The sequence below is a fragment of the Nipponia nippon genome, unplaced genomic scaffold, assembly GCF_047370975.1.
Source record: "Nipponia nippon isolate SJK-2023a ecotype South Korea unplaced genomic scaffold, ASM4737097v1 scaffold_8, whole genome shotgun sequence".
In the NCBI taxonomy this organism is placed as follows: Eukaryota; Metazoa; Chordata; class Aves; order Pelecaniformes; family Threskiornithidae; genus Nipponia; species Nipponia nippon.
In genome coordinates, this window is record NW_028262402.1 from 29841259 (window position 1) to 29861740 (window position 20482).

General features: G+C 35.8%; 1 protein-coding gene across 2 annotated transcripts in view; it reads left to right on the forward strand.

Moving 5' to 3' along the window:
- CNTNAP4 (contactin associated protein family member 4) overlaps positions 1 to 20482 on the forward strand; it is a 250508-nt gene that overhangs the window by 221751 nt on the left and 8275 nt on the right. The window contains exons 16-22 of one of the 2 annotated variants that reach the window (XM_087741477.1): positions 143 to 313; positions 5323 to 5541; positions 9803 to 10042; positions 11572 to 11796; positions 11934 to 11998; positions 13175 to 13342; positions 14395 to 14482. In XM_087741477.1, coding sequence (XP_087597603.1) covers positions 143 to 313; positions 5323 to 5541; positions 9803 to 10042; positions 11572 to 11796; positions 11934 to 11998; positions 13175 to 13342; positions 14395 to 14482 — 1176 coding nt within the window. The remainder of the gene's footprint in view (positions 1 to 142; positions 314 to 5322; positions 5542 to 9802; positions 10043 to 11571; positions 11797 to 11933; positions 11999 to 13174; positions 13343 to 14394; positions 14483 to 20482) is intronic. The other variant, XM_087741478.1, reaches the window with a different exon arrangement.

Sequence of the window (20482 nt, forward strand, 5' to 3'; positions counted from 1 at the left end):
TTCTGTTGAAGTTAGACTCTCTGAACATTGCAACCACTTCCTAGACCTCGGCACTTTCCTTTGTTTAATTGGTTATAGATCTTATACTGGCAATATTAGATAACATTGTATCTATCATTTAATCTTTCATTTTGACAACCAGGAACATTTTGGAATTCAGCATCCTTCAACACAGAGACGTCCTACCTGCATTTCCCCACCTTCCATGGAGAGCTCAGCGCAGATGTCTCGTTTTTCTTTAAAACTACTGCTTCCTCAGGAGTGTTTTTAGAAAACCTGGGAATTCAAGACTTCATAAGGATAGAGCTATACTGTAAGTAACATGACTGATGGTTGTTATTATTATTGTTGTTGTTGTTGTTATTATTATTATTATAGATTTCAGTTGGACTAAATTAGAATTAACTTAAAGGGGGAATATTTTAAACTATTCTCTAGCTTTATTACTGTTACAACTGCTATTGGAGCTTTATCATTCCCCTCAAAATCCCAGCACTGAGACTATAAAAATATCCATTCAAAGATAACTTGTGCCCCAGAGGGTTCTTAATCTAAGAGCGCAGCAATCAGCCCTTAACTGGTCAGACTCTTCCTCCTTCCCTTGCTCACTGCATCCCTGCCATCAAATTCTATCCCTCCAAATTTTAAGGCCAGGCATTACATGTGGCTGCTGGGAGATTCACTGAGTCACAATGTGTGACTCAGACCTTCTGTGGCACAGTATCCTAGCTTGGTCACACTTTCTCATCATTATTTTTTTTTTTTTTTAATTTTCTTTGTACATACCCAAATCTTTAGAATTTTACACATAAATAAATTTCTGTTGTACAAGAGAAAATTAAATGTTTCACCAAATTCGGTAAGACAACTAATGTAGAATGAAAGCTTTATCTTAGCTGACTCAATGTTTTAGTCTTATATTGTTCATTCTTAAAAAGGAGACTATTTTAAAGGATGAAGTATTTTTTCAAAAAACTTTTGGATTCTGTTGAAATGATGCATTAATTAAAAAGTCTTATGCTTAACAGGTGCCTCTGAGAGTTCTTTAGAACTCTGTTTACCTTGGGATTAGACAGTTCCTCATTTCTTTACAAATCCATTGTGTTATCACACTCAAGTATTTTCCAGTGAAGAGTACAAATAAATACATATGTATAAAATATATATCATGTAATGCAAAATATTACTATAGAAACATTAATGCATCTTTACTAAAAAATAAAATATTCTTCTTGCTTGTTTTTTTGCCAATGTTAATGTTTTAAGTTATTGAAACAAACAGGAAAACACCTACTGTGTTCTTCTGTAGGCAGTTTAATTATAGAATATTGTGTAATGCATAACCAATTTGGTTTGCATTATCTCAAACTGTAGTGCTGTATTTGAAAGATACCCTGTTTTCAACGAGGTTTTTGCCATGTTTATCAAGACTATGAACTGCCTTCTGTTAGAGTTCTGTGAACAGGTGAAAACACAGTAGCATTACAATCTATGTCATACAATACAGAAAATGTACTGGGTCAGCACTTCAGTGGAGAATCTCTGAAGCAATGATGATATTCTTGTGTGACAAAATATTTTCCATTTTCAAAACAGTTAAATCATGGAAACATTAAAGGAATGCTTCTGATAACTAAATTTATTCAGACAGTTAGCAGAAGACCATAACTCTTTCTTCAGGATAGTAATATACAGACAAACCCATGTCACTTGTCCCATTCATTCATAAGCATCCAAACTACTGTATGCTTATGGTTTTTATATGAATTATGACTTGCGAGGCATGAAAGAAAGTGAAAGGCTGAACTGGTCTGTATTTTCAGCATGTAAAAAAAACAAAGTTTATCTCATTATTATGTAGCATGTAGAGATATTCCTTCACTTTCAGAAACATCCTAATTTGTTGAATATACAGACCTATTCTTTTTTGTACATCATAGGTAGGATTGTTTGTAGTGGAGTTAGCATTGTGTGTTTGCACTGATGGTAATATCAGTCAGAAATGAGCAATATAAGTTTCTATCACAAGTACCTTTCGCTCTAAAAAAAAAAGAATTAATCACCTTGAACATTTCATATTGTATAGGATCATTTAGATTTCATCATCATATGCTTTTTTATAATAGATGTGAATGTAAATCACCAACCTACACTCGATGTTCTATTAATAGTTCCACATATATCAGTCTTTTGATTTGTGTAATAATAAATAACAATAATGAAAATGTCAGCTGTCAGTGTTTAAGATGAGGACATGTTAGAAATGCTTTAAAACTCATTATGTCATTAACATTTGGAACTCCATACTTGTGAGCACAATGATTTTTCTTAGCATTTTCTTGATTGTTCTCAAGCTTTATATCTAATTCTTTTATTTATGACATAATGATCTTTAGACCTTTAAGCCTAACTTTGCCAAAACAAAAGTATCAGATCAAGAATCTTTATAGGAAATGTGATGTTTAGAGCTTTTTTTTTGGTTTTATGAAGTTATAAACACTACAGTGTACCTGAGTATAATATTCTAGAAAGCTATTGCAAAAATGTAGGTCTGCATCCTAACTGTATTTTAAAACACAGAGGAAGTGAATTGCCTTGAAAAAGATACTTGATACTTTTTTTTTTTTTTTACGGAATTATAAAAAACTCAAGTATTTGAATTTTTGTCAGAGTTCCTGTAATCCTCTGCAGAAGTAGTGGTTGAAAGCAACAAGGCTGATTGAACTCTGAGTAGTACACTCTATTGAATGCTTATATGACCGCAGGTTACATCCTCTAGCCAAAAGTCTGAGTCACTATTTTATACTGAGTGCACACTGAAGGATTATTTCTTATTTAAAAGCAATGAGTTAAACAGAAATTTAAAGTAGGGTTGGAAACACTATGGTGTATTAATTTGGAGGGTCTTCTGTGGTTGCTCTGAAAATAGTTCTGAAGAGTCCAGCATGCAGTTGCTCTTGGCCTTTGTCTGCCCAAATTCGCAACTTATTGTCCAGGATGAGTGGAATTCAATTGTTTCCTTTATGGAAAGTGCTTGGGTTTTGTATTCTGTAGCATATTACTTGGTAATCACTTTCCGCTTCTGCATGTGATTCTCAGCCTCGATACTCTGAATGGTTCTCAATGACGGTGCTTTCTGTTAGTCATTGTAGACACATCTAGCCACTGACAACTCTCCGTGATTACCATCAACTGCCCCTTCTGCTCCACTTTGCCAATCTATAGCTGTGCTCTGCCTATGTTTGTGTGCATTAGGGCCACAAGAGTCCCTGCAATGTTTGGAAAATTTTTGAGTAACACCAAGGTAGGTAGGGCCCACAAAGTATTTTTGTACTGGAAAAGGACTTCTGGGCATACTCTCCCCTGATGCCCAGAAAATGGCCAAAGTGATTTTTGCCTTGGTCCTTTCTCACAAGAGGACAAATTTTAGAACTCAGTCAACATCTTTCCATGTCCTGTGGCATACCTTCTACAACTGGTTTGACCACTGTGCTTATAAATGCCAAATTTCTTCCAAATTTGCAGTGTAGTTGGTTTTAGCAGAATTATTTAAAACATTATAGAATGTTAACTGATGACATTTTTCACTTTTTCTGACATATTCTGGTCAGTCTTCAGACACTCCAACAGATGAACATATAGTCGTCCTTGATACCTGGGCCTTCATCTCTGGAACTTCTGGGATTGGTTCTCTTTTTTCAAGATTATATTACTTTTTTAGTGGTACTAACATGATTCATTATTTCAGTGGTTTTTTTCAGAATCTTTATTATGTGTTTTCTTGCCTTTAAAATCTAAACAGTAAGATTGTTTATCAGATCTGTCATTCTGATATGCTATTTAATAGGCACATTCTTTGAGTTCAAAGCAGAATTTGTGTTTTCAGGCTTCACTCCAACAGTATCCAGAGGATTACAAAGACCTCCCTACAGAAGGTAACATTCAGCAGAAATTCTCTTTACCTGATCACATGGAGTTTCTGATGCTTTTGTTCTCCCACTATGTGGTTGGTTTTTTTCTTTTACCCCTCAGTAAGGGGAGACTGAGCTCTCAACTTTGTCCAAATGAAATAAATTATCCTAAAATTCATTTTACTGAGGAACTCTTTTTAGACATCAGTTATTTCTTATTATTATATAAAACACTTGATTTTTAAGCAGAAAAGATCATTTATTACAAAAGGCCTTCTGTTTAAAAATTGACTGCACATTATGCCTTATTTTATTTGGAAAGCTAAATGCTTTGTGTATTTGTCCTGTTACTTTTCTCTCTCAGGTTCAACTGTTACAGAAAAATACTTTATAACAACCAAATTCAGGGCTTAAGGGACTGCAAGCATGTGGCATTACTCAGTCTAAAGGTTGGCTAAAGTGGATCTAAAAGTTGTAAAAAGTCTAATGTATCTTTAAAAGTGAAAAGAAAATAAAAATATTTCATTGATTTTTTTTTTTAATTCAGTAAATGAATCCTTGAAAATATTTTTTGAACCTGATTTATTTCCCTTGACTATTTATAATGGTTTTGCTTTTCTCTCAGAGTCCTATGACATAAATGGGAACCTTTCTCTTGGATTCATGGAATCTTCTCAGACCTCTAGTCCTTTAATCAAATCCTTAATAATTCAAAATGCTGGTAATGCCTTGTTTAGGGATTACTTATTTTCATACATGATTGTCCTTGAATATGGGAATGAAAGAGTTTCAGAGAGAATATTCATAATTTTCAGATCTTCAATTTCTGACATATTCCTCATCTTATTCTTTTGACCTGCAAAGATTCAGTTATGTTTTTTTAAGCAAACTATTAAACCGTGTAATGTGAAAGTTGCTTAGGGAATGACTCAATTTAATTCACCGTATACATAGTCTTATAAACTACATCAAAATTTGCCCTCTGACATTTGTAGAGATTTTTTGAATAAATAACAAAAATAAATAGACAGTATGTGATTATAGTGGTGATAATTTAAATATAGTTAACAATGGTAATCGATTAGCATGTCGTCAAGAGATGTTTTTTATCCAAACTGAAAAATAATGAAGCTGGCACATTTCACTGTTTCTTGGCTACAATGCTCTCTAGTGGTCTACAAACAGTTTGAATTCCATGGTGTTGACAAATCATTGTTCTCACTGTCAGTGAGTGTGAAGAATAAGCTTTGGGGATAGGCCTCCTAAAGTAAACTATTCCCCTAAACAATCAGTCTTATCCCATGAAATAGTAGGCTAGACCTTAAAGTAACTTGTTCTGCCACTTAATGATTTTGTGACCCAATTAATTATGAAATAATTTAAATGTCCTTTATTACTGTCCTCTTTCTAGCTCCATCTGAAGTGATTTTTTCATTCGATGTTGGAAATGGACCTAGCGAAGTTACAGTGCAATCCCTCACTTCCTTAAATGACAACCAGTGGCATTATGTGAAGGCTGAACGAAACATCAAAGAAGCATCCTTACAAGTAGATCAGCTTCCTCAAAGGTCTCATGGTGCTCCACCTGATGGGCATATTCGGTTGCAGCTCAACAGCCAGCTTTTTGTAGGTAGGCACCCATTTAACAGAATCTTTCCTAATTATCATCATGAAAACATGAGCAGAAAAGGGAAAAAAAAAAAAGAAAAAAGGAAGAAAAAAAGATGGCAGCGGGGTCTTTTGAAAACAGTTCATATGAAAAGTGTGGAAAATCCATGGAGAAGTAGCTCTCTTTTGAGATTAAAAATTCAGTGTCTTAGCCTATAGTTACTGCTGGACAGGATTTCAACCAAAGTTTTCTTCTTTTGAGGTTTGTATGAAGAACAACTAAAGGATCTCCATTTGCACCATTTTTTGAGAGGATATAATCTGCTGAAGGAAGATGTGCTACTACTGTAATTTCAAGAAAATTTTGTTGTCTCTTTTCATCCACAACTTCTCAGGTTGCCCAGAAAAGTTGTGAATGCCCCATCATTGGAAGTGTTTAAGGTCAGGTTGGACAGGGCCTTGAGCAATCTGATCTAATGAAAGATGTCCCTGCCCATGGCACAGGGGTTGGACTAGATGATCTTTAAAGGTCCCTTCCAATTGAAACCATTCTGTGGTTCTATGAATCTGTAACCTATTCCTCTGCCTTTTGCTAACACATTTAATGAAATAATCAGACCGTGTTTACTTAGTATTGGAAACAAGACAAAGGGACTATTCTTTGATTTCACACAACCAGGAAAAATCCAGATCTATGGTTGGTTCTGTCTAAACTGTGAAAGCTTCAAAGGAAGAAATTTACCTGAATATTTCTGCCTTTGTACTTTAGCAAATATGACATTAATGTATTTAGATAAAATACTGGAAAAGCAGAAGTGGAACAACAAAAAAATAATTAATGTTTACTTAGCTATTACATAGAGCAATGTAGAGCTATGTGCTGTGTCCATGATAGTGTTCTTACTGTAATATTGTCATATTATGAATTTAAAAGTTTCTGGTGTGCATGTATGGTATACAGTATCAGAGCATGTAAAGTCTGCCCTAATTTAAACAGATCTTTATCTAGATCTGCTGTGAGACACATCTTACTAAATGAATGTTTTATTTGCTGTGTGTTGGGGAGGAATGTAGTTAAGGGGAATAATGTTCTGAAACTGTAGCTACAGAAACTGTGAATCCTTAGGAAAAAACTAAATGGAAAGGGAACCCTTGTGTGCTGGGATGGGAATTCTGACCTGTGCCTCAAAAGGCATCAAGGGTAGAAGATGGACACTAGACCAAATATTGAAGAATTTTATATTTTAGTTAAAAGCATGGAGGAGTTTTCTATAACAAAGAAGATATCCAAGATATTAGCCATAGTGGAGTCAGGAGAAGTCTTAAAATTAGTTTATATTCACAGCAATGGACTAGAACTATTAATGGAAGGACTAGGAGGTTTCTGCTTACTATATTACAATAAATTTTGTTGCTGCCGTCTGACTTGACTTACCTTACAACTGCTATTATATGAACAGCTGACATTAGATCAGTTTGAATTTGGAAGGTTTTATCTGTGAAGCAAGACTAAGAAATAGTCTAATGTAGGTGTTTATGGTAATATCAAGTCTAAATAGTTTTCTGATAATTTTGACAATTAATTGATCTCTAACTCTTCTAATCCTTCTCCCAAACAATCTAATACCGTACTAACTTGTATTGACAGTTGAACTTTATGGTAAATTTTTATGAAGTAATTGGCCATTAAATAGAGTGATTTTTTTTGTCAAATAATTTGACAAATTCTAGTAAATTTATAGACATCCATCTCCTGTATGGAGCTGACAATTTAAAAACTGTTTTGACTTATCTACAAGCAAGCTGTCTAGCTTGTTTTCTTCAGATAATGTTCAGGTGAATAATTGTATTAGAGTGTATTTCTGTTGTTTTGCTTCTGGTGTTGTGGGTTTTTTTCCTCTGAAAATTCTTGAAGATCCTGGGAGTAAAATGAAACAGCATTCACTATAGTACTGTGTACCTTGAAATCCCTTATGAGTTTGTACAATTATTTTGAAATCATTTGGAGTAGAACTGGCATAAAAATGGCGTTTGTTTAATTTTATACAGTCAAAACAGTGTTTTTGAAGTGTGACATGACAAATGATAGTGATTCATTTGAATCATTTGTGTCATGCATTTCCTGAATATAATTTGTGAGGGTTTGCTATGACTGCAGCAAGTGTTTTGGGGTAATTTGTTTCTGCAACAGCAATACCATCATGTAAATCAGTATGGTGTCTAGTTTATTTTTGTCTGAGTTAAACCAGTATTTTGGATAATGCAACTTTTTATAACTCCCAATTATTTCTAAGCTGTTTTTATCCCTTCAATTAAATATAGTTTTGTTAAGTGGAGGGAGTAAGGAGACTTACTGTTTGACTACTTCCACTGACAGTCCACTTGTACAGACTGAGGCTTGTCTGCTTAAGCCAGTGAAAGGATCTAGAGAAAAATGAAACATGCAGTGTCCTAAGAATGACATTAGCAGAGGCACTCTTTACTTAAATGCCATCTTATATACCTAATACCTGCCATAGTCACCCATCAGTCAGTTACTGACCTACTACTGACTGTGATTTCTTCAGGCTAAATCACTTTTGTGTATACTCTAGTTTTCCAAAGAAGCCAGGAGAAGAACTGAAGTCTAAAGCTGCCATCAAAATGTTCATTTTAGCAGAGATAACATAAAATCTTCATATAGTTAGGTGGTTTTGTGCCATTACATCTGTAAATAACAACAGTTATGTCAAGATTTTCCATGTAACACCAAGAATTTTACAAATTTTGAAATAGAAAAGGATGAAAATGGATGATCACATGGAAATACTTAACCAAAAGTTAACTGGAAATGCATGAGAATTGTAGTTTGTAATCTCACACATTGTGGAGTATTTTCTGCTTTTACTTTTTAAAAGAGAACATGACAGGAAATATCAGTGTAAGTTGTGCAACAAAGGACAAGAGAGGTGGTGTGTAGAATGCACACCTTGCTAAGCAATCAGGATGAATAAAATGCTAGCTGTCAGAAAGTGTGCTAAAAAGAAACAACAGTGAAAACGAATGAAGTGACAATGTTAGAATGAAGCAAAGTTGTTAGACTTATGACTGCCCTGTATCTTTATCACATATGCTTGGTAGTCAGGTATATCCTGACCAGTATTCCTCTGTAGTGAGGGGGATAAACCTTCCTATTACTCAAGAATGGACAGTATGTGACAAAGTATGTCAGGCCAGACACCCAACTGTGGGGTATCATGATCTATACCACGAGACTGACAGACAGACAGACACACTGGTCAGCGGATCGGTCAGTAGGATCTTGAAAGAGTAAAACTGTACAGCTTATCACTCTCCTATCCCCTTTTTTCTTTTTTTCCTTTTGTTCCCCTTTCTTGTTTGTTTGTTTGTTTGTTTGTTTTCCTATTTTCTTTCTTTTTTCCCTATTTTCTTTCTTTTTTTCCTCTCCTCTCCTCTCCTCTCCTCTCCTCTCCTCTCCTCTCCTCTCCTCTCCTCTCCTCTCCTCTCCTCCTCTCCTCTCCTCTCCTCTCCTCTCCTCTCCTCTCCTCTCCTCTCCTCTCCTCTCCTCTCCTCTCCTCTCCTCTCCTCTCCTCTCCTCTCCTCTCCTCTCCTCTCCTCTCCTCTCCTCTCCTCTCCTCTCCTCTCCTCTCCTCTCCTCTCCTCTCCTCTCCTCTCCTCTCCTCTCCTCTCCTCTCCTCTCCTCTCCTCTCCTCTCCTCTCCTCTCCTCTCCTCTCCTCTCCTCTCCTCTCCTCTCCTCTCCTCTCCTCTCCTCTCCTCTCCTCTCCTCTCCTCTCCTCTCCTCTCCTCTCCTCTCCTCTCCTCTCCTCTCCTCTCCTCTCCTCTCCTCTCCTCTCCTCTCCTCTCCTCTCCTCTCCTCTCCTCTCCTCTCCTCTCCTCTCCTCTCCTCTCCTCTCCTCTCCTCTCCTCTCCTCTCCTCTCCTCTCCTCTCCTCTCCCCTCTCTCTTTAAAACAGGAAAGAAAAAAAAGAAAACCACCTAATTTCTGGTTATTACTCCTTTACAAATTAATAGAAGTGTGCATCATTGCTTGGTATCTTCCTGTGGAAAATCTTTGTTTCCCACTAAATGTTTCAAGGTTTTGCTCTAATTACTTGACAAAAAAGAAATCATATATGCTTTTAAAGCTATTTAGAAATATTTTCACATGAATAGGCTTGTGTCTTGGAAATTCATAATAGATTGTTCAGGGGTTGTAAAACATAAAGAGGTTTTTACACATCAATTCTTTTAAATTTTTAAAAGCTCATATGAATTTATTTCAGGTGGGACAGCATCCAGGCAGAAAGGATTTTTGGGATGCATTCGTTCATTACAGTTGAATGGAATGGCCCTTGACCTGGAACAGAGAGCAAAGATAACACCAGGAGTTGAACCAGGCTGTCCTGGACATTGTAGCAGCTATGGTAACCTGTGTCACAATGGTGGAAAATGTAGAGAGAAATACAGTGGATTCTCCTGTGACTGCACTTTCTCTGCCTATGCTGGGCCATTCTGTAAGAAAGGCAAGCATCTCTTTTAGGTTTATCAGTTATTGAAAACAGGAAAACACAGTCCAGAATGAGAACTTTACAGCCCTTTAGAGACATGTTTAAATGCTTGCAAAATATCTGTGTTTTAGTTCACGTAGAGAAACATCCAGCTGAATTTGTTCAGTAAGTGTCAGTTTTGTTAAACACTGTTTTCCAGAGATATGTTCAATATATACTATTCAAAGCAGGAACCACATTACCTGAGAAGATCAACATCTTTTCTTTAATGTTGTGCAATTCCTTTTATTCTTTTATATTATACTAAAGCTAGGAACTATACCTTTATGAATAAACTTTTAGATTTCTGTCTTTCAAGTCTTAATCTCAATACTAACACTAAATTTGGAAAACAAACTAAAAAGCCGAAGAACCTTAAACTTTTTACTGTAAGAAGAAATTGAGATCATCAGTAACAGGGCTGAGCCCATGTTTTCTGCCATTTTAAAGGAGTTTTTTGGTGATAGTGTCATACTGGTAGATCGTCACAAGTTGTCAAGTTTGAATTTTAAGAATGGAAGTTTATCTAACATTTGGGTATTTGCATACAATTCTGATCTGCTAAAAATTACTTGTTTCCTCCATGTATTAAATGCATTCTGCAAAGTACTCAGTGGCTTAAATGCCATAACTCCATGTTCGACTAAATTAATGAGCACAACATCTGTCCAGCCATCACTGACACCACAAGAATAAAGGACTCATGTGAAGTCCTTCCATATTGTGGAGCTAATGCCACTGAGTGAGGAATGATAGTTTCTTCCTCTCCCATAAACAGCAGAAGAGACTAATGGTCACACTCCATGTTTATTATTCTGCAGGGACAGAGTGGTGCCTGTTGCTGAAAGTGTGGGATGACCTATAGTAATAACTTTCTGTCACCTTCTGTCAAAGATACTGAGCCAGATTACAGAAATTTCCAGAATTTTTTCTGAAGTCTGGAGGTTGGATGTGAAAACAGGATAGTCTAAGACAGCTACTTTTATCAGAAAATGGCTGTGAGATATCACAGAGATACAGAAGCTCTCTGTGAGTGATTCATCCATAAGAAGACCATAACCTAGTTTGTATTCTCCTTTTCTTTTTCCCACCTGACCAGTCTCTTTTGCCACATATGTGTTTCAGGTGTGGCCAAGTTTAATCAATATGTTAGGATTGAAACTGTGCACCCAGTTCTCTGTAGGAGCAACATACATACAAGACAGCACATATTGGACTTGAGGACCTGGATAAACAGGAAAAAAGCAGAAAGCATGTTTAAAGCTAGACAAAAAAAAGCACTTCTTCATGCAACAGATATTTAAGACACATGTCTAGCTGGGCTTTTGCTCTCGCCTAGGTTGGGTCTTATTTTTCTCTACAGTTCTAAATCTTAGTTCCATTTATGTTTCTTTTTCAGCTTTATCACAATAGTTAAGAATACTGTTCTGTGACAGAAAGAAAAAAAGAAGAGCTTTAGTCTTATTTTGCATGATATTTAAAAACTTAATTACTTTTTGTTTCAGAAATCTCTGCCTATTTTGGGACTGGCACTTCTGTGACATATAATTTTCAAGAATACTACACCTTAGCTAAAAATTCCAGTTCTCATGCTTCTTCTTTCTATGCTGACATGACACTGAACAGGGAAGAAATTACATTTGCCTTCCGAACAACACGGACACCAAGCTTACTGCTTTATGTCAGCTCATTCTACCAGGAATACCTCTCGATCATTCTCACTAGAAACGGTGAGTGTTCAGATAGGCCATCTAGAAACACTAACGAACGTCCTAGCTGCCAGCTCAGATTCATTCTGATTCCCAGACCTGAATCATAAACTAAGCATTGTCGTGTTGTTGCTTTAAATGGTATATTTATTTTTCACCTGGACCAAGGAATGCTTTCCACATGGAAAACATTCCTTCTACTGTAATTTCTACTTTTGCTACTGTTTTCTTTTTATCATGTTGGCAAATATATATATATATAGAAATCCTTTAGAAATGTAGTAAAATATTGCAAATTAAGGTTTTTTTTAAAAAGTTTTGAAGTGAAACTCAAAATGTATCTGCTCTGTCTGCTACTCATGCAGTGTATTAATTGCCATCCTTATGATAAATAATGAAATAAACTACTTTTTGAAAGTACATTATCCATTTTCCAAATTAATTAGAGGTCATTTCATTCAACTGATTTCATAAGCTACTATATACCTGTGAAAATACACATATATATACCCGTGATAATACATATAACATAACTGATGTTTCCGTTTAAGCTGAATATTAAATGTTAGTTGGATCTTTCTTTTTCATTCTTTCACCTATGTCTAGATTTTTGGGGTTTTTTTTAATTAAAAAACCCCACAGACTGAGTTGAATCTTTGGGTTTATCAAAGACTCTTTGCAGTCACAGTGGTTCTGTGCTCAAAGCAGGTTCCAGGCTTTCCCAGATATTTGGATGTAGAATAACTGTAGTATACTCCCCATCATGTGTAGTGGAACACGTTTTACTCAAGAATGGCCTGGGTCTCGCCTGGGCCTTTCTTTCCAAAGAATGAGTAGAAAACTGTAGTCCATTTACAGCTGGGAGGGAATCTCTGACAAGGAAACCATGCTGCCTCTGTGTTCTGCTGTGAAAGAGTCTCTATGTGATTATATGTACACAGACAATACGCTGAGAATTAACAACAAGAAATGGAAAGTGAGATAGACATTATTAACCGTATCCTACTGAATTGTCAACTGGTCAGAGGTTAACAGGTCCGGACAGTGTAAACTTTATTCAAGAACAGTACTTGTAAGGTACAGAGTTTTATTTGATAAGTCACACTGATAGGAGCTACCACACCAAGTCTTTCTCAGCTGAATTATAAAGGTACTCACTAAAATTTCTGCACAAATTTTAACTCATTATTCAGATTTGTGACAGTTTATGTCTACCTTTGCCACTACATCCTACTTCCAACATTGCTATTACTTTTTCTGTTGTCTTCTTTCATTTCTCACTTATGTCAATTTCTTGTAGTTAATTCCTTAAATAAATCAATCATTTTTTTTGCTCTTCAAATGCACCTGTGAAGCAGAAGGCATTGTATATGATCTACGCTGCCTGTTGTGTCTGTAGTGTGCTATACCTTTTGCTCTATTTATCCCTGCAGGAAGTTTACAAATCAGGTACAAGCTAGATAGCCATCAAGATCCCGATGTTTTCAGCATTAATACCAAAAACATGGCTGATGGACAACTGCAACATGTGAAGATTAACAGACAGGAGGAAATGCTCTTTGTAGAGGTAATTCAGTTAGACAAGAAAAAAACAAAACAAAACAAAACAAAAAACATGGATTATCATAAAAAAGTAGAAGATCCAAAGCAAAATGAAGTAAATAGTTACAAGGCAATTACCCCCACATAAACTGTATCTCAAGTAAATGAAGCAAAGGTTAGCAGACTCATGATGCACAGTGAAAGTCTACTTTAGACAATCTCTTTGGTGTTCATCCTGTCTATTTCTAAAGGTCAATAGCTCCTCATCATTTTATATGAAAATACAATGAATTTCTTGATGGTTAAATTTTCACAACTTGTGAAATATGTATGAATGCTGTCATTTGTTATGGGTCTTGCATTTTGTTTTTTGTTTCAAATTATGTGTCAAACTACAGTACAAATATATTACCATCTAGATAATAATTTAAGCTCATTTGTCTAATTTTCTTTGGTCCATTTTACATCAAAAGGGTGTGACTATTAAGGAAAAGATTTTTGTTATATTTTGTGGAAATTTGATGATAAAATATAAATATTTTATTTGTTAATAGTAGATACTAGCATGTAAAGAAGTTTTAATTTTTTAAAATACAATTTAAAAAACCTGGAAGTTACAAATTAGTATTTTGAGTCTAGAGCTGAGTTTGCTTAATTATGCATTGGTACAAAGCTTGAAGGCAAGTAGTTCTAGAGGTACTCTGGGAGGCAGAGCATTTACAGTATAATATCTGATCTTTATGAACTAAAGCTGAGTGCCTTTTTTAATGAAAAGAGCCTTTTTCATGTTTTTGAAAGTTTACCATTTTTATTCATCTTACAGATGAAAAAGGAATCAGCCAAATCAATAAGATAAATGAAGGCTTATAAAGTGGGATGCTTAAGAAGTATCACAGCTATAATCAGTGATCTGAGGAAGCTGATCATCTATTTCCTGATTAGTTTTTATGCTATAACTAACAAATGCTTCCCTCAGCTTCTTTTATTTTTAACCTTGATCTTATCTGGTTTTTTTGCAAACTTTTACTAATATCTCTTCCATTATTCTACTTTGTTCTTCACCGCACCATTCTGCAGGTTAACCAGAATGAAAGAATGAAGTTTATTCTGTCTTCAGGCACAGAATTCAATGCAATCAAGTCTCTCACACTTGGCAAGATTTTAGGTAAGTGGAACACCACAGGGTTTTCTAAAACATAGATCAAAATGTCATCACGGCACGTAAAAATTAATGACCCTAATCTCATTGAAAGACATTTGTTGTCTTGGATTTAATTAGACACTAGGTCACGAATCAAGGTAGAAACTTCAGTCTTGTTGAAATACAAATATAATCATGGGTAAGTACTTCCTGAAAAATGATCAAGTGGGTTCCATTAAAAATAATTTCACACTTCTCTCTCTCATTTTGCAATCAAATGTTATGAAACACCACTTTTTTTTTCACTCTGAGGAAAAAATAAATCACTGTGAAATCATACACAAAGACCATAGAATACTATTAATCATGTATCATATTTGAAAAACTTTCTGTGATTAGATTTTGATGTAAACAATTAGGGATAAGGTAATGTAAGCAAAAACTTTGTTGGAGTTACTTTTTAAAAATGTTAAAAGTTAAGCTACGGCAAAATATTTTGTCCAGCAATGATTCATCAAAAGCTGTCCATTTCTCTGTAGTAATGATCAAAACGGGATTTACCTATCTACAATTACCATTTTGTCAATTTTGTTAAAATAAAATAACCTGAATTAAAATTTTCAAGATCTTATTATTTTCATATTCATCACATTGGGAAAGCGCAACAGTAGAGGAAGATGTGGTGCTGGCGAAAAGTCAAAGGATATTTCTGTTTCCTCTAAAGTAATTTAAAGTCTATGTTGCTACATTCCCATATCAAGTAAATGTCCATTTGGGCATTCTTCCTCTAAGAGCACTTTTTATTGCAACAATATGAAAATAGAGCTGGTATAGTTTGTGATACATAGTAACTAAGGCTACACTAACCTTTTCACCATTTTGTAGTTAGACTGATTATTTTGACCCTTTCACAAGTGGTCTTGGGCTAAGTGTAGAATAAATAGGTTTACCAAAATATGGATTATTGGAAAAGATTATATCTAGGTCTATAGATCTTAAATGTTTATAATTTCATATAGCACACATATTATCACCACTACTGAAAGCAATTCTGTTTATTTTTAATAAAAGCAATTTTTAACAGAAATTATGAACAATGTTCCAAAACATGATCCGAGAAATGAACTGGCTCCCTCTCTAACTTTTTGGTGCTTGAACATTTAGCCAGAAAACTGCCTGCATAGGAGCAATGGTTTCCCATTCTTTAAAAATTTCTTTAAGTAAGCAAAAGGCTTTTTGTAGAAATAAATTCAGAAAACTGTGATATGTGACATAGGAGAAATTGAGTTTTCATCTCAACTTATTATAGACAATATATTACTTTACCTTGCTCCCCCAGGCTTATAGGAACTATTTACATGTTTTATATAATACCTACCCTAAACCAGAAGATCGAAGAAGTGTTTTCTTCACATTCAGTTGTTTGTGGTTTAGTTTAGAGGAATTTTATTACTATGTACCTGAGGTGTCCCTCCAGGATCCATATATCCACCACTTTTTGTATAGTACCTTTGGGAATAACATAATAGCTTTTGCAAATCAATGTTTCTGCCATTGTAACAGACCCAGAAATACTGTCCTGGCTATGATGGTAGAAAATGCTGTTATGTTTTCCGAAAGAATCTCCTACTGACAAGTAAGCATTATCTGAAATAATCTATCATGCCACTGGGTGAGAAGCAGTAAGTCTCCAACAGTTTCTGTCTGACCTCTGTCTACATCCAGATAATGTAAATCCCAACACAAAAATGTGTATGAAGTTAGTTTTCTGCTCTATTCTGAGTGAAACTTAGAGTTTAACTCTTTCTGTCACACATATGTGAGCATACACACACACACACACACACACACACACACACATGCAAAAATCAGTTCCAAATATACCCTCTCCTATATGTAATCTCAGCTAGAACAAAGGACTTCATGAAATCTTCAGTTCAATTTCACAACAGAAAAGCATAATTAAGACAATTTCTGACCTATCATTGTTTAGAAAAGTAGATATTAATTGAGTGAGATTTTAATGTGATATTTCAAGTGTAATTAATTTAATAGACTGATGTATAAGCTCTAGAATCACAGAATGGTTTGAGTTGGAAAGGATATCTTTCACTAGACCAGGTTGCTCAAAGGATCATACAACCTGACCTTGAACACTTCCAGTTGTGGGGCATCCACAGCTTCTTGGGACAACCTGTTCCAATGTCTCACCAACACCATCATTAAAAAAAAAAAAACCACAAACCATTTTCCTTATGTCCAATCTAAATTTACCCTGTTTCAGTTTAAATCTGTTACCCCTTGTCCTGTCATACAGACCCACCTTTCTCTACAAGCCGCCTTTATATATTGAAAGGCTGCAATAAGGTGGAACAGCCTCAACTCTCAGCCTGGAGAGGTGTTCCAGCCCTCTGACCATGTTTGTGGCCCTCCTTTAGACATGATCTAACAGATTCATGTCTGTCTTTTGCTGGGAACGCCCAGAGCTGGATGCAGTACTCTAGGTGGGATCTCACAAGAGCAGAGTAGAGGGAGAGAATCACCTCCCTCAACCTGCTGGCCACACTTCTTTTTGTGCAGCCCCGGATATGATTGGCTTTCTGGGCTGCAAGCATGTGTTGCCAGGTCATATCTAATTTTTCTTCCACCAGTACCCCAAGTCCTTCTCTGCAGGGCTGCTCTCAATCCATTCATCCCCCTGTCTGTATCGAAAGTGGGGATTGCCCCAATGCAGGTGCAGGACCTTGCACTTGGCCTTATTGAGCTTCTTGAAGGTTCACATTGGCCCACCCCTCAAGACTGTCCAGGTCCCTCTGGATGGCATCCCTTCCCTCTAGTGAATCACCTGCACCACTTAGCTTAGTGTTATCCGCAAATTTGCTGAGGATGCACTCAATCCTACTATGTCATTAATAAAGTTATTGAACAGTACTGGTCCCAGTGTGGACCATTGAGGGACACCACTTGTTATTGATCTCCATTTAGACATTGAGCTGTTGCACGCAACTATTTGAATAAGGCCATCCAGCTAATTCTTTATCCATCAAATTTGTATTTGTGGTTTTCAAGAGTCTCAGTGCAGGTGATCTGTTTTCTTACTGGAAAAATAATGAAGGACCTCTAACACAAACAGAAATTTATATTATTTTTGAAATGCAAATTTTCTTTATAGAACTCACAGTCCAGAAAATAACTAGTATGTAGATATGCACAGAAAATGGAAAAGAGAATAATCATTTAAGCACAACCTTAAAGCAATATTAGCTGAAATATAAACTACTGGAAGAAAATAATTTAAAATATTTCAAAACCCCACAAATAGATGATAAAACTGAATCATGAATTTATAATATTTTGAAGGGTAGTAGTTTATTGCAGTCACACTCACATAAGGGTAATACTACAATGACCAGTACAGAATTAAAGGGCTTGTTATCTTTCTTATAAAATTCCATATCAAAACTTGCACCAATTTACTTAAAAATGTGTTTGACGCAGTGTAATGAAATGCACATTTTTAGGAAAATAGCAGTCTCTTTTGATCAGGCCCAATGTTGTCTCTTCCAAAGAAACCACACTGTTATAGAAGTTAAGAGGTGGGAATTTCTTCAGTTATATGATGGCTTTACCTCATCACAATAGTGTGAAGCATGGAGTTACAATGACCTGTGGGGGCACCCAGTCCAATTTGGCTCAGTTTACAGAATCTGTCCTGAAGAAAACATATGTTATACTTCTCTCCCTTACAAAGGAGAGATGCTATTGAAGAGCTGCTGTTTCTTTTATAAATCTGACTGCTCTGGGTCCTGATTCCTGTGAAGTCATGTCTAGAGATGGAAGGAGACTTTTTGAAGGCAATGGAAAAAAGTAATGTGTTTGCTGCAGTGAAGAGGTCTAAACGGAAGAAGGAATAACAAAGTATGAAATCACTTATTTCTTGTACTTTGAAATGTTGTTCAGGAAAAACCCACAAGTTCTAAGCAGGCCAGAAAGCTATGGATTTTCCTAAGTGATCATTTTCTAAGAACTATCTGCAGGTGGAGAAGTGTTTGTCTGAGGTCTTCTGCAGTTATGCATAGCTCAGTTTTTTGTTGAAAGCAAATCTGAGAGTTAGCTGCTGAACAAGATTTGAATTCCCAGGGGGAAAAAAAAAAAAAAAAAATCAGTGTTCTTCCTCACTTCCCAGAACCTAAGCCTTCCAATTTAAAGAATTCTGAATTTATGTTATGCAACATTGTGACAAAATAGTCAGGGAGCTAGGCAGTGTTGGGACTCAGCAAAATATGTGAATGTTAAGTTCTGAGGGAAAAGAGAAGCAGCACAGTCAGCCATAGAGTTGACAGGATACCAGCCAAAGGGCTCCTTATGTTTTTTGTTTTCCTTCTAAGAACCTACTTTCTCTCAAAGCACCCCAGATTGTAAGAGGGCTGTAGAAACCTCTCTTTTTAAAGCAAGCCAATGACGAAGTAATTTACTTCTGCTGAGTAAAGCCGCATTTGCGAAGGACAGTGTCCTAGCCTTCCCCAGATGGAGGGTGGGCAGCTGTGGGTGACGTTTTTCTTTAGTGAGAGTTGTTAACCTTTCCGTGCCAACCGAGACAAAGATAGGCTATCAGCAACATGTACTTAGATCTGATTTATATACAAAGTTTCACCAGCTTAAAAGAAAGTGTGATTTTAAGCTAATTCACTTAAACAAAGGCATCACACTGAATATGGACATCTCCAACAATGTAAAAATTGGTTATTTCAGTAATAAATAAAAATAAATTTTCACTAGACTCTTAATAAGAAGACCTAAGTTAAACCAGTAAAATATTTTGTACTCACATTTGAAATGGAATTTCTCTGTATTCAAACTATTCTGTTCTATTTGTAGTGAAATTGTCCTTTCTTGGTTTACTTGTCTGTGAAATTATAAGATTGTATAATTTAGTTCTGTCTTTATGGGCATATCTTTGAGGATAATTAATAATTGCACAGCTTGCTTAAAAGCTCTAATTATTATAGTTTTATTGATAAAGAAATGATGGAATTGCAAAACTCTCACTGCGCTCCATTGATAAGTAAAAATATAGTGATAATTCAAATTATTAATTTGAAAATCAGCCTTTTAAAACAATAATGTCTCAGTACTCCCAAAGAAGCACTGCAGTGAAGCACATGCTAAATAATAGTTGCTTTAAAATTGTCTTTTTCTCTTTATGCAGCTTTTTCTACTAAAAAAGTCTCAGTGACAGAAATAAAATAATAAAATTCAGTCTTTTAAAGTTGGTTGATAAATAACGTTGTATTTCTTTGTATTAAAAAAAAAAAAGGTAACAGCATAGCAGCATTTATGTGGTCACATATTAACCACAGGGAAAAAAAAACCCACCCAACCAACCATATACGATTCAACTGAAATCAGAGGGTGTATAGATGTGATTAGTTTTAACTGTAATAAGCACTTTTAATGCAAAAAGCTTGGCCATGATAAAATTTTCATACCAATACAGGCTTGTTGCACAAATGTGAGGTTTTGTGGCAGTCCATTCCAAGCACATTGTTAGTACCTCCAGATGATAATTTAACTGTGAAAGACAAATGCACATTAATTTTTTCTACTGAGCAGATTTATAGAACCATAGAATCATATAGTGTCGAGTTGGAAGGGACCCATAAGGATCGAATCCAACTCCCTGCTCCTTGCAGAACTACCTAAAACTAAACCATATGGTTAAGAGTGTCATCCAGATGCTCCTTGAACTCTGACAGTCTTGCTGCTGTGACCACTACCCTGGGGAGCCTGTTCCAGTGACCAGCCACCCTCTCAGTGAAGAACCTTTTCCTAGTGCCTGAATAGATCTGAGCTTCCCCTGACGCAGCTTCATTCCATTTCCTTGTGTCCTATCGCTGGTCACCAGAGAGAGGAGATCAGCACCTCACCCTCCACTGCCCACCTTGAAGAAGCTGTACACTGCCATGAGGTCACCCCTCAGCCCTATCTTCTCTAAGCTGAACAAACCAAGTGACCTCAGCCAGT